Source organism: Cavia porcellus, unplaced genomic scaffold, assembly GCF_034190915.1.
Source record: "Cavia porcellus strain 051 isolate PalLab524CR breed Dunkin Hartley unplaced genomic scaffold, mCavPor4.1 scaffold_19, whole genome shotgun sequence".
In the NCBI taxonomy this organism is placed as follows: domain Eukaryota; kingdom Metazoa; phylum Chordata; class Mammalia; order Rodentia; family Caviidae; genus Cavia; species Cavia porcellus.
Genome location: NW_026947502.1, coordinates 64,593,500 through 64,606,146, shown reverse-complemented (window position 1 = coordinate 64,606,146; position 12,647 = coordinate 64,593,500). Strand labels below are relative to the sequence as shown.

The 12,647-nt window shown below is 59.2% G+C and overlaps 1 protein-coding gene across 28 annotated transcripts in view; it reads left to right on the top strand.

Annotated features, from left to right (window-relative positions):
• Plec (plectin) overlaps window positions 1-12,370 on the top strand; it is a 59,713-nt gene extending 47,343 nt beyond the window's left edge. For 27 of the 28 annotated variants that reach the window (XM_063231213.1, XM_063231215.1, XM_063231214.1 and 24 more), the window contains 5 exons: window positions 19-102; window positions 293-397; window positions 492-590; window positions 1,552-4,932; window positions 5,057-12,370. In XM_063231213.1, the coding sequence (XP_063087283.1) occupies window positions 19-102; window positions 293-397; window positions 492-590; window positions 1,552-4,932; window positions 5,057-11,275 (9,888 nt within the window). In that variant the 3' untranslated portion in view covers window positions 11,276-12,370. The remainder of the gene's footprint in view (window positions 1-18; window positions 103-292; window positions 398-491; window positions 591-1,551; window positions 4,933-5,056) is intronic. The other variant, XM_063231237.1, reaches the window with a different exon arrangement.
• Window positions 12,371-12,647: the final 277 nt, after the last annotated feature.

Sequence of the window (12,647 nt, the reverse complement as noted above, 5' to 3'; positions counted from 1 at the left end):
TGACTGTCCTCTCCACAGGCTCTGCTCGAGGAAATTGAGCAGCACGGTGAGAAGGTTGAGGAGTGCCAGAAGTTTGCCAAGCAGTACATCAATGCCATTAAGGTGAGGCTTCCTTGCCATTTGCATCGAGACCCGTATCTCCAGACACACTTGCCAAGCTGGTGGGGCTGAGATGCTAGGGGGTGACCCTGGAACTGGGCCATGCCTGAGAACGCCTGTGAGGTAGACATGGAGGGCAGGCATATGAGCATCCAGAAGGCAGAGCTAACAGCTGACTAATGTGTCTCCACAGGATTATGAGCTCCATCTGGTCACCTACAAGGCACAACTTGAACCAGTGGCTTCCCCAGCGAAGAAGCCAAAGGTCCAGTCTGGGTCAGAGAGTGTAATCCAGGAGGTAGGTTGAGATGGAGTGAACCTAACATGGTTGGGGGTTGGTGGGCCTCATAGGGTTTCAGCTTTCAGCTGACTGAGTTCCCCCTTGTCTCCAGTATGTGGACCTTCGTACACGCTACAGTGAGCTGACCACTCTAACGAGTCAGTACATCAAGTTCATCAGTGAGACGTTGCGGCGCATGGAGGAGGAGGAGGTATGACTGGGGCCACACAGGGTGGGTTGAGGGAAGCCCTCCTGCTGCCTACCTGCCCCAACCGTAGCCCACAAGAAGCTGTCAGAGACCATTTACCCAGCTCTGCCCACTCTTGCCTGGTGCCACCCAGCACCCCCTTTCCCAGCACTGCTACCCAGGCTGCCCTCTCTTTGGCCTGTGGCCTCACCTTGGCTTGGTGTTGCACTGTTCTCCCTATGGTGGCTGGTACCTTCTCTCATCTCTTGGCAAGTGTTCCCAGCTGCATCCCATTGGCTCTCATATGTGTTCTTTTTGGGAATTCTGTGGTTCCACCTGGCCCTTTGCTCTGGGAAGAGGCCTGGGTGTTAGATCATTGAGGCAGGGGAAGAGTAGCATCCCAAGGTGCTTTGGGTAGGCCGGGTGCCCATTTGTCTAGTTTCTTCTCATGTTGAGTGGCCCTACCATTGGGTCTGCCTCCTGTGGTCGGGTCTGCTGGCTGTCATCTGAGCTGGCTCAGGTCTGCCCGCTGTCACCACTGGCCCTGTCACGCTGCCCCACCCATTTAGCTTCAGGAGTAGTCCCTTAGAAATCCATAGTAGCAGTCAGACCTGCTGGTGTCGGCAGAGCTGGGCAGAACTGTGGTGGGCATGGCTTGCAGCCCTGCGAGCCTCCTGCTTTGCGCTCTCTCTCTCTCTTTCTCTCCCCATCCCATCTCCGTCGCCTGTCTGCGGGAAGAGGGGAGGACACCTGGGCCTCCTTCCCCGGGCTGGTGAGCACAGAGGGTCTGGCTGCGCTCGCTGCCTGAGTGGCCTGGGTGGGTGCACGCTGTCTCCTTGGCTGGGCTGGGATCTTTATCCTCCCTCATCCCCCTGCATCGCACTGTCCCAGTGAACTGTGGTGGTACCGTGTCACGTGATCACCTGGCATCCGCCTCACGCTCACGCTTTCTCTGGTTCTCTTCCTCTCTCTGCCATGGCCACAGAGGCTGGCCGAGCAGCAGCGGGCAGAGGAGCGGGAACGACTGGCAGAGGTGGAGGCCGCGCTGGAGAAGCAGCGGCAGCTGGCTGAGGCACATGCCCAGGCCAAGGTGCAGGCGGAGCTGGAGGCACAGGAACTGCAGCGGCGAATGCAGGAGGAAGTGGCGCGGCGGGAAGAAGCAGCTGTGGATGCACAGCAGCAGAAGCGCAGTATTCAGGAAGAATTGCAGCATCTTCGGCAAAGCTCGGAGGCGGAGATCCAGGCCAAGACGCAACAGGTGGAAGCAGCTGAGCGAAACAGACTACGCATCGAGGAGGAGATTCGTGTGATACGCCTACAGCTGGAGACGACTGAACGCCAGCGTGGTGGTGCTGAGGGTGAGCTGCAGGCTCTTCGTGCACGCGCAGAGGAAGCAGAAGCACAGAAGCGGCAGGCACAGGAGGAGGCTGAGCGCTTGCGGAGGCAGGTGCAGGAGGAAAGCCAGCGCAAGCGTCAAGCAGAGGCAGAACTAGCCCTGCGAGTGAAGGCTGAGGCAGAGGCAGCTCGAGAGAAACAGAGGGCTCTGCAGTCACTGGAGGAGCTGCGACTGCAGGCCGAGGAGGCAGAGAGGCGCCTGCGGCAGGCAGAGGTAGAGCGTGCACGACAAGTGCAGGTAGCGCTGGAGACAGCTCAGCGTAGTGCAGAGGCAGAGCTGCAGAGCAAGCGAGCCTCCTTTGCAGAGAAGACTGCACAGCTGGAGCGCACCCTGCAGGAAGAACATGTGACTGTCACCCAGCTGCGAGAGGAGGCAGAGCGGCGGGCACAGCAGCAGGCAGAAGCTGAACGTGCTCGTGAGGAGGCTGAGCGGGAGCTGGAGCGCTGGCAGCTAAAGGCCAACGAGGCACTGAGGCTGCGACTTCAGGCAGAAGAGGTGGCACAGCAAAAGAGCTTGGCACAGGCCGAAGCCGAGAAGCAGAAGGAGGAGGCAGAGCGTGAGGCCCGGCGGCGTGGTAAGGCAGAAGAGCAGGCTGTGCGGCAGCGGGAGCTGGCCGAGCAGGAGCTAGAGAAACAGAGACAGCTGGCGGAGGGCACTGCACAGCAGCGCCTGGCAGCAGAGCAGGAGCTGATTCGCTTACGGGCTGAGACTGAGCAGGGGGAACAGCAGCGGCAGCTGCTGGAAGAGGAGCTGGCCCGGCTGCAGCGTGAGGCAGCTGAAGCCACACAGAAGCGCCGGGAGCTGGAGGCAGAACTGGCCAAGGTACGGGCAGAGATGGAGGTGCTGCTGGCTAGCAAGGCACGGGCTGAGGAAGAGTCCCGTTCCACCAGTGAGAAGTCCAAGCAGAGGCTGGAAGCTGAAGCCAGCCGGTTTCGTGAGCTTGCTGAGGAGGCTGCCCGTCTGCGTGCCCTGGCTGAGGAGGCCAAGCGGCAGCGGCAACTGGCTGAGGAGGATGCACAGCGCCAGCGGGCTGAGGCAGAGCGGGTGCTTGCTGAAAAACTGGCTGCCATTAGTGAGGCCACCCGGCTTAAAACGGAGGCAGAGATTGTGCTCAAGGAGAAGGAGGCAGAGAATGAGCGTCTGCGGCGGCTGGCAGAGGATGAGGCCTTCCAGAGGCGTAAGCTGGAGGAGCAGGCAGCGCAGCACAAGGCTGACATTGAGGAGCGCCTCGCCCAGCTGCGCAAGGCATCAGAGAGTGAACTTGAGCGGCAGAAGGGGCTGGTGGAAGACACACTGAGGCAGCGGCGGCAGGTAGAGGAAGAGATCCTCGCGCTGAAGGTGAGCTTTGAGAAAGCTACAGCTGGCAAGGCAGAGCTGGAGCTAGAGCTGGGGCGTATCCGCAGCAACGCCGAGGACGTATTGCGCAGCAAGGAGCAGGCAGAGCTGGAGGCTGCTCGACAGCGACAGTTGGCGGCAGAGGAAGAGCAGCGGCGCCGCGAGGCTGAAGAGCGTGTGCAGAAGAGCCTAGCAGCTGAGGAGGAGGCCGCAAGGCAGCGCAAGGCTGCGCTGGAGGAAGTGGAGCGGCTCAAGGCCAAGGTGGAAGAGGCCCGGCGCCTGCGGGAGCGAGCAGAACAGGAGTCAGCTCGGCAGCTACAGTTGGCCCAAGAGGCTGCCCAGAAGCGACTACAGGCAGAGGAGAAAGCACATGCCTTTGTGGTGCAGCAGCGAGAGCAGGAGCTGCAGCAGACACTGCAGCAAGAGCAAAGCATGCTAGAGCGGCTGCGTGGTGAGGCAGAGGCAGCCCGGCGAGCAGCCGAGGAGGCTGAGGCAGCTCGAGAGAATGCTGAGCGCGAGGCAACACAATCTCGGCGGCAGGTGGAAGAGGCAGAGCGACTGAAACAGTTGGCAGAGGAGCAGGCACAGGCTCAGGCTCAGGCCCAGGCTGCTGCAGAGAAACTGCGCAAGGAAGCAGAGCATGAGGCAGCACGGAGAGCACAAGCAGAGCAAGCAGCCTTGAAGCAGAAACAGGCAGCTGATGCAGAGATAGAGAAGCACAAGAAATTTTCAGAGCAGACACTACGGCAGAAGGCCCAGGTGGAACAGGAGCTGACGACCCTGCGGCTACAGCTGGAGGAGACCGACCACCAGAAGAGCATCTTGGATGAGGAGCTGCAGCGGCTGAAGGCAGAGGTGACAGAGGCTGCCCGCCAGCGCAGCCAGGTGGAAGAGGAACTCTTCTCGGTACGCGTGCAGATGGAGGAACTAGGAAAGCTAAAGGCACGCATTGAGGCCGAGAACCGTGCGCTTATCTTGCGTGACAAGGACAATACACAGCGCTTCCTAGAGGAAGAAGCTGAGAAGATGAAGCAGGTGGCTGAAGAGGCTGCTCGGCTCAGTGTGGCTGCCCAGGAGGCTGCACGGCTGCGGCAGCTGGCAGAGGAGGACCTGGCGCAGCAGCGGGCCCTAGCGGAGAAGATGCTCAAGGAAAAGATGCAGGCAGTACAGGAGGCCACACGGCTTAAGGCCGAAGCAGAGCTGCTACAGCAGCAGAAGGAGCTGGCACAGGAGCAGGCCCGGCAGCTGCAAGAGGACAAGAAGCAGATGGCCCAGCAGCTGGAACAGGAGACCCAAGGCTTTCAGCGGACACTGGAGGCAGAGAGACAGCGACAGCTGGAGATGAGTGCAGAGGCTGAGCGCCTCAAACTGCGCGTGGCTGAGATGAGCCGGGCCCAGGCCCGTGCAGAGGAAGATGCCCAGCGCTTCCGGAAGCAGGCTGAAGAGATCGGTGAGAAGTTACACCGTACTGAGCTTGCCACACAGGAGAAGGTGACACTGGTACAGACTCTGGAGATCCAGAGGCAGCAGAGTGATCAAGATGCTGAACGCCTACGGGAGGCTATTGCCGAGCTGGAACGTGAGAAGGAGAAGCTCAAGCAGGAGGCCAAGTTGCTGCAGCTCAAGTCTGAGGAGGTACCACCCTCCCTCCACACAGGCGGGTGGGCCCGGTTGGGAAATCTGCCTGGAGTGGGGTGGTGGGTGCTCCTAGGGCCCCAGCATCCCTGACCACTGCCTCTTCCTTTCCCGTTTCTCATAGATGCAGACAGTACAGCAGGAGCAGATGCTGCAGGAGACACAGGCGCTGCAACAGAGCTTCCTCTCCGAGAAAGACAGCCTGCTGCAGCGAGAGCGCTTCATTGAGCAAGAGAAAGCCAAGTTGGAGCAATTGTTCCAGGATGAGGTAGCCAAGGCACAGCAGCTTCGTGAGGAACAGCGACGGCAACAGGAGCAGATGGAGCAGGAGAAGCAGCAGTTGGTGGCTAGCATGGAGGAGGCCCGGCGGCGGCAGCGTGAGGCAGAGGAGGGCGTGCGACGCAAGCAGGAGGAACTGCAGTGCCTGGAACAGCAGAGACAGCAGCAAGAAAAGCTGCTGGCTGAGGAGAATCAGAGGCTGCGGGAGCGGCTGCAGCGACTGGAGGAGGAGCACCGGGCTGCCTTGGCTCACTCAGAAGAGATTGCAGCCTTGCAGGCCGCTGCCGTGAAGGCCTTACCCAATGGCCGGGACACTCCTGATGGCCCAGCTGTGGAGGTGGAACCTGCACACACCTTCCAGGGCTTGAGGCAGGGGGTGCCAGCTCAGCAACTGCAGGAGGCTGGCATCCTGAGCATAGAGGAACTACAGCGGCTAGAACAGGGCCATACAACAGTGGCTGAGTTGGCACGACGGGAAGATATACATCAGTACTTGCAGGGCCGCAGCAGCATTGCAGGGCTGCTGCTGAAGCCCACCAATGAGAAGTTGAGTGTCTACACAGCCCTCCAGAGGCAGCTGCTGAGCCCTGGCACAGCCCTCATCTTGCTTGAGGCCCAGGCTGCTTCAGGCTTCCTACTGGACCCTGTGAGGAATCGGCGACTGACTGTCAATGAGGCTGTGAAGGAGGGTGTCGTGGGCCCTGAGTTACACCATAAGCTGCTATCAGCTGAGCGTGCTGTCACTGGCTACAAGGACCCCTACACTGGGGAGCAGATCTCACTTTTCCAGGCCATGCAGAAGGACCTCATTGTGCGTGACCATGGTATCCGCCTGTTGGAGGCTCAGATTGCCACAGGTGGCATCATAGACCCCGTGCACAGCCACCGCCTGCCTGTGAACGTGGCCTACCAGCGCGGCTACTTCGATGAGACAATGAACCGCGTCCTGTCAGACCCCAGCGATGACACCAAGGGCTTCTTCGACCCCAACACACACGAGAACCTTACCTATCTGCAGCTCTTAGAGCGCTGTGTGGAGGACCCTGAGACAGGCCTATACCTTCTACCTCTCACAGATAAGGCTGCCAAGGGTGGTGAGCTGGTCTATACCGATTCAGAGGCCCGGGATGTCTTTGAGAAGGCCACCGTGTCTGCACCATTCGGCAAGTTTCAGGGCAAGACAGTGACCATCTGGGAGATCATCAACTCAGAGTACTTCACGGCAGAGCAGCGGCGGGACCTGTTGCGGCAGTTCCGCACCGGTCGTATTACAGTAGAGAAGATCATCAAAATAGTCATCACTGTGGTGGAGGAGCACGAAAGGAAGGGTCAGCTCTGCTTTGAGGGCTTGCGAGCCTTGGTGCCTGCTGCTGAGCTGCTGGAGAGCAGGGTCATTGATCATGACCTTTACCAACAGCTGCAGCGGGGCAAGCGCTCTGTGCGAGAGGTGACCGAAGTGGAGGCTGTGCGGCGGGCCCTAAGGGGTACCAATGTCATTGCAGGTGTGTGGCTGGAGGAGGCAGGGCAAAAGCTGAGCATCTATGAGGCCCTGAAAAAAGGCCTGCTGCAGCCGGATGTGGCAGTGGCCCTGCTGGAGGCCCAGGCCGGCACTGGACACATGATTGACCCTGGTACCAGTGCCCGGCTGACGGTGGATGAGGCAGTGCGTGCTGGCCTGGTGGGCCCTGAGCTGCATGAAAAGCTACTGTCAGCTGAGAAGGCTGTAACAGGCTATAGGGACCCCTATTCTGGCCAGAGCGTCTCTCTGTTCCAGGCCCTTAAGAAAGGCCTCATCCCCCGGGAGCAGGGCCTGCGCCTGTTGGACGCCCAGCTGTCAACAGGTGGTATTATAGACCCAAGCAAGAGCCACCGTGTGCCTCTGGATGTCGCCTATTCCCGGGGCTACTTGGATGAGGAGACCAACAGGGCCTTGTTGACACCTAAGGATGACGCCAAGGTGTACCTTGACCCTAGCTCATGTGAACCAGTGACTTATAGCCAACTCCAGCAGCGGTGCCGGCCCGACCAGCTGACAGGGCTGAGCCTGCTGCCTCTCTCCGAGAAGGCCATTCGGGCCCGGCAAGAGGAGGTCTACTCTGAACTCCAGGCTCGGGAGACCTTTGAGAAGGCTACTGTTGAGGTCCCCGTGGGCAGCTTCAAGGGTAGGATGGTGACAGTGTGGGAGCTTATCAGTTCTGAGTACTTCACGGAGGAGCAGCGGCAGGAGCTGCTGCGGCAGTTCCGCACAGGCAAGGTCACTGTGGAGAAGGTCATCAAGATCCTCATCACCATTGTTGAAGAGGTAGAGACCAAGCGGCAGGAGCGACTGTCCTTCAGTGGACTCCGTGCCCCTGTACCAGCCAGTGAGCTCTTGGCTGCCAAAGTCCTCAGCAAAGACCAGTTTGAGCAGCTCAAGGATGGCAGGACATCAGTCAAGGACCTCTCAGAGGTGAGTTCTGTGCGGACACTGCTGCAGGGCAGTGGCTGCCTGGCTGGCATCTACTTGGAAGACTCCAAGGAGAAGGTGAGCATTTATGAGGCCATGCGCCGGGGCCTGCTCAGACATGGCACAGCCACACTTCTGCTGGAGGCCCAGGCGGCCACAGGCTTTTTGGTAGACCCTGTGCGTAACCAGCGCCTATATGTCCATGAGGCTGTGAAGGCAGGTGTTGTGGGCCCTGAGCTACATGAGAAGCTGCTGTCTGCTGAGAAGGCTGTCACTGGCTACAAGGACCCCTACTCGGGTACCACCATCTCACTCTTCCAGGCCATGAAGAAAGGTCTGGTGCTTAGGGAGCATGGCATCCGCTTGCTGGAGGCCCAGATCGCTACAGGTGGCATCATTGACCCCGTACATAGCCACCGCCTCCCTGTGGAGGTGGCCTACCAGCGTGGCTACTTTGATGAAGAGATGAACCGCATCCTGGCGGACCCCAGTGACGACACCAAGGGCTTCTTCGACCCCAACACACATGAGAACCTCACCTACCTGCAGCTGCTGGAGCGCTGTGTGGAGGATCCTGAGACAGGCTTGCGTCTGCTGCCACTAAAAGAGGCTGAGAAGCCTGAGGTGGTAGAGACCACCCAGGTGTACACTGAGGAGGAGACCCGGAGGGCATTTGAAGAGACACAGATTGACATCCCTGGTGGCGGCAGTCATGGCGGCTCTACCATGTCCCTATGGGAGGTAATGCAGTCAGACCTGATCCCCGAGGAGCAGCGGACCCGGCTCATGGCTGACTTTCAGGCTGGCCGAGTGACCAAGGAGCGCATGATCATCATCATCATTGAGATCATTGAGAAGACTGAGATTATCCGGCAGCAGAACCTGGCGTCCTATGACTATGTGCGCCGCCGCCTCACTGCGGAGGACCTCTATGAGGCCCGGATCATCTCCCTTGAGAGCTACAACCTGCTGCGGGAGGGGACCAAGAGCCTCCGTGAAGTCCTGGAGGCAGAGTCTGCCTGGCACTACCTCTATGGCACAGGCTCGGTAGCCGGTGTCTATGTGCCCGGCTCCAGGCAGACACTGACCATCTACCAGGCCCTTAAGAAAGGATTGCTGAGTGCTGAGGTGGCCCGCTTGCTGCTGGAGGCACAGGCAGCCACAGGCTTCCTACTGGATCCAGTGAAGGGTGAGCGGCTCACAGTGGACGAGGCTGTACGGAAGGGCCTCGTGGGCCCAGAGCTGCATGACCGGCTGCTTTCAGCAGAGCGAGCTGTTACTGGTTACCGTGATCCTTACACCGAGCAGACCATCTCACTCTTTCAGGCCATGAAGAAGGAGCTGATTCCTGCAGAGGAGGCACTGCGACTGCTGGATGCCCAGCTAGCCACAGGAGGCATTGTAGACCCCCGCCTGGGCTTCCACCTCCCTCTAGAGGTGGCCTACCAACGAGGTTATCTCAATAAGGACACATATGACCAGCTCTCGGAGCCCAGTGAGGTACGCAGCTATGTGGATCCCTCCACTGATGAACGCCTCAGCTACACACAGCTGCTCCGGCGGTGCCGCCGTGATGACAACAGTGGCCAGATGCTCTTGCCGCTCTCAGATGCCCGCAAACTGACCTTCCGTGGCCTGCGCAAGCAAATCACCGTGGAGGAGCTCGTGCGCTCACAAGTCATGGATGAGGCCACGGCACTACAGCTGCAGGAGGGTCTGACCTCTATCGAGGAGGTCACCAAGAACTTGCAGAAGTTCCTTGAGGGTACTAGCTGCATTGCTGGGGTCTTTGTTGACTCTACCAAGGAGCGGCTTTCAGTGTACCAGGCCATGAAGAAGGGCATCATTCGTCCTGGCACTGCCTTCGAGCTCTTGGAGGCCCAGGCAGCTACTGGCTATGTCATTGACCCTATTAAAGGGCTTAAACTGACTGTCGAGGAGGCTGTGCGCATGGGCATTGTGGGCCCTGAGTTCAAGGACAAGTTGCTGTCAGCTGAGCGTGCTGTTACTGGCTATAAGGACCCCTACACTGGGAAGCTCATCTCCCTCTTCCAGGCCATGAAGAAGGGCCTGATCCTGAAAGACCATGGCATCCGCCTGCTGGAGGCCCAGATCGCTACGGGTGGCATCATTGATCCTGAGGAGAGCCACCGGCTACCTGTGGAGGTGGCCTACAAGCGTGGCCTCTTTGACGAGGAGATGAATGAGATCCTAACTGACCCTTCAGATGACACCAAGGGATTCTTTGACCCCAACACAGAGGAAAACCTCACCTACTTGCAGCTGATGGAGCGCTGCATCACTGACCCTCAGACTGGCCTGTGCCTTCTGCCCCTGAAAGAGAAAAAGCGGGAGCGGAAGACATCCTCTAAGTCCTCAGTGCGCAAGCGTCGTGTGGTGATTGTGGACCCTGAGACAGGCAAAGAGATGTCGGTGTATGAGGCCTACCGCAAGGGTCTCATTGACCACCAGACATACCTGGAGTTGTCTGAGCAGGAGTGTGAGTGGGAAGAGATCACCATCTCCTCCTCGGATGGTGTGGTCAAGTCCATGATCATCGACCGCCGTTCTGGCCGCCAGTATGACATCGATGACGCCATTGCCAAGAACTACATCGACCGCTCTGCACTGGATCAGTATCGTGCTGGCACGCTTTCCATTACTGAGTTTGCTGACATGCTCTCGGGCAATGCCAGTGGTTTTCGCTCCCGCTCTTCCTCAGTGGGCTCCTCCTCCTCCTACCCCATCAGCCCTGCAGTCTCTAGGACCCAGTTGACCTCCTGGTCTGACCCTACTGAGGAGACGGGCCCGGTGGCTGGCATCTTAGACACAGAGACCCTGGAGAAGGTGTCCATCACAGAGGCCATGCACCGCAACCTGGTAGACAACATCACCGGGCAGCGACTGCTAGAGGCACAGGCCTGCACGGGGGGCATTATCGATCCCAGCACGGGTGAGCGCTTCCCTGTCACTGACGCTGTCAATAAGGGCCTGGTAGACAAGATTATGGTAGATCGCATCAATCTGGCCCAGAAAGCCTTCTCTGGCTTTGAGGACCCACGGACGAAGACCAAGATGTCGGCTGCCCAGGCCTTGAAGAAGGGCTGGCTGTACTATGAGGCAGGCCAGCGCTTCCTGGAGGTGCAGTACCTGACAGGTGGCCTGATTGAGCCTGATATGCCAGGCCGTGTGTCTCTGGATGAGGCCCTGCAGCGTGGCACTGTGGATGCCCGCACAGCTCAGAAGCTCCGTGATGTCAGCGCCTACTCCAAGTACCTCACCTGCCCCAAGACCAAGCTCAAGATCTCCTACAAGGATGCACTGGACCGCAGCATGGTGGAGGAGGGCACAGGGCTGCGGCTGCTGGAGGCCGCTGCCCAGTCTAGCAAAGGCTATTACAGCCCCTACAGCGTCAGTGGCTCTGGCTCCACTGCTGGCTCCCGCACTGGCTCCCGCACTGGCTCCCGGGCCGGCTCCCGCCGTGGCAGCTTTGATGCCACTGGCTCTGGCTTCTCCATGACCTTCTCTTCTTCCTCTTATTCTTCCTCGGGCTATGGCCGCCGCTATGCCTCAGGACCCTCGGCCTCCATGGGAGGCCCTGAGTCTGCGGTGGCCTGATTCCTTTCCTGCATCCTGCCCTCTCCCTCTGCATGTGGCCAGGCTCCCTGCCAAGATGCTGGGGTCTCTCTTTAACATTTAAAGGTGTCTTCCTCCCAAGTGGTGCCTCAAGTTTAACCAAAAAACCAGACTAACACGATGTCTGTTTGCTGTCCAGACAGCCTGTATCTTGGGGGGTGGGGCTGGCACAGCCCCATTGACCACCACACCCCACTCGGGTCTCCCCACTCCCTTCAACCTGCCACTCACCACAGCCAGGTGCCTTGGAGGGTCCAGAGCCGGCCCCCAGCCTACTCTTCCTGTCTACCCAAGAAGGTTTTTGTGTGGACAAGGCCTCAGGCCCTTAAGCCAACCTCACTGAATGCCTACCTGCCAGTCCTGCCTACTGAGGGCAGTGGGGTCAGGCCCAGCAGAAGAGGGCCCACCATCCTCTCAGGGTGCCCAGTTGGGGCCTGTGTTTCCCTCAGCGTGTTTCTCAGATGGGCCCGCTCCCTCAGTGAGTCCTGTTGGTGAGGGAAGGGCCCGGGCCAGCCATCTCTTCCAGTCTGCCCAGAGAAGCCCTTCCCCATGGGAAGATGAGGGTCCAGTGTGCAGAAGCTCCCAGCCCCAACACTCACTTTCCCAGGACCCCGGCCCCCAGCTTCAGCCTTCCAGCCTCAGTTCCCCTTGTAAGTGCCTTCTGTGTCCTCCCTCGTACCCAAGCCTTGAGGATCCAGACCTGGGGTGGGAGACAGATGTTCCAGATGGGAAATGCTGAGGATTCTATAGACCTGGCTTCCCTCTGAGTCCAGTGGCCCCTTCAGCCTGTGGAGCCTCTCCTTGGGGGCCCCCTGTCCACTTTGCTCCCAGGAAGCCCCAGTTTCTTTTGGCCCAGGATGTTGGCTGGGCTTTGTGTGCTGACCCAGGATCCCAGTGCCCTTCAGCCAGCCAGCCCTTGGCCTTGGCAGCTCCCACTCCTGCCTCCACCCTCTGACTGAGCTTTGCATGCCCCACTAACCCAGGCTGGTGGCAGGTGGAGATGCCAGGCAGAACACTAACCTGACCATGGGTGGGGCCCTGCAGAACCCACCCCTCAATAAAAGCAATTCCAACCTTTCTGTGGACCTTGCCTTGTTTTTTGGTTCAGGGTCAGCTGTGTGTTGGGGTTAGGAGGTGCTGCAGCCTAGGATTAGGACTCCAGGCTCAGCTGTGGACATCTGTGGGCAAGAAAACCCAGGTGGTAGCTGGATGATTGGCAGAGGCACACCTAAGACCCAGCTGAGGCCTGCTGCCAGTCCAGCCAGTGACCATTATGCAGCCCACCTCATGCTTGGTCTGCAGTTCTCATTTGAGGTTCCTCTCTGGTGAGCTCTTCACATACATTATTTCTTGG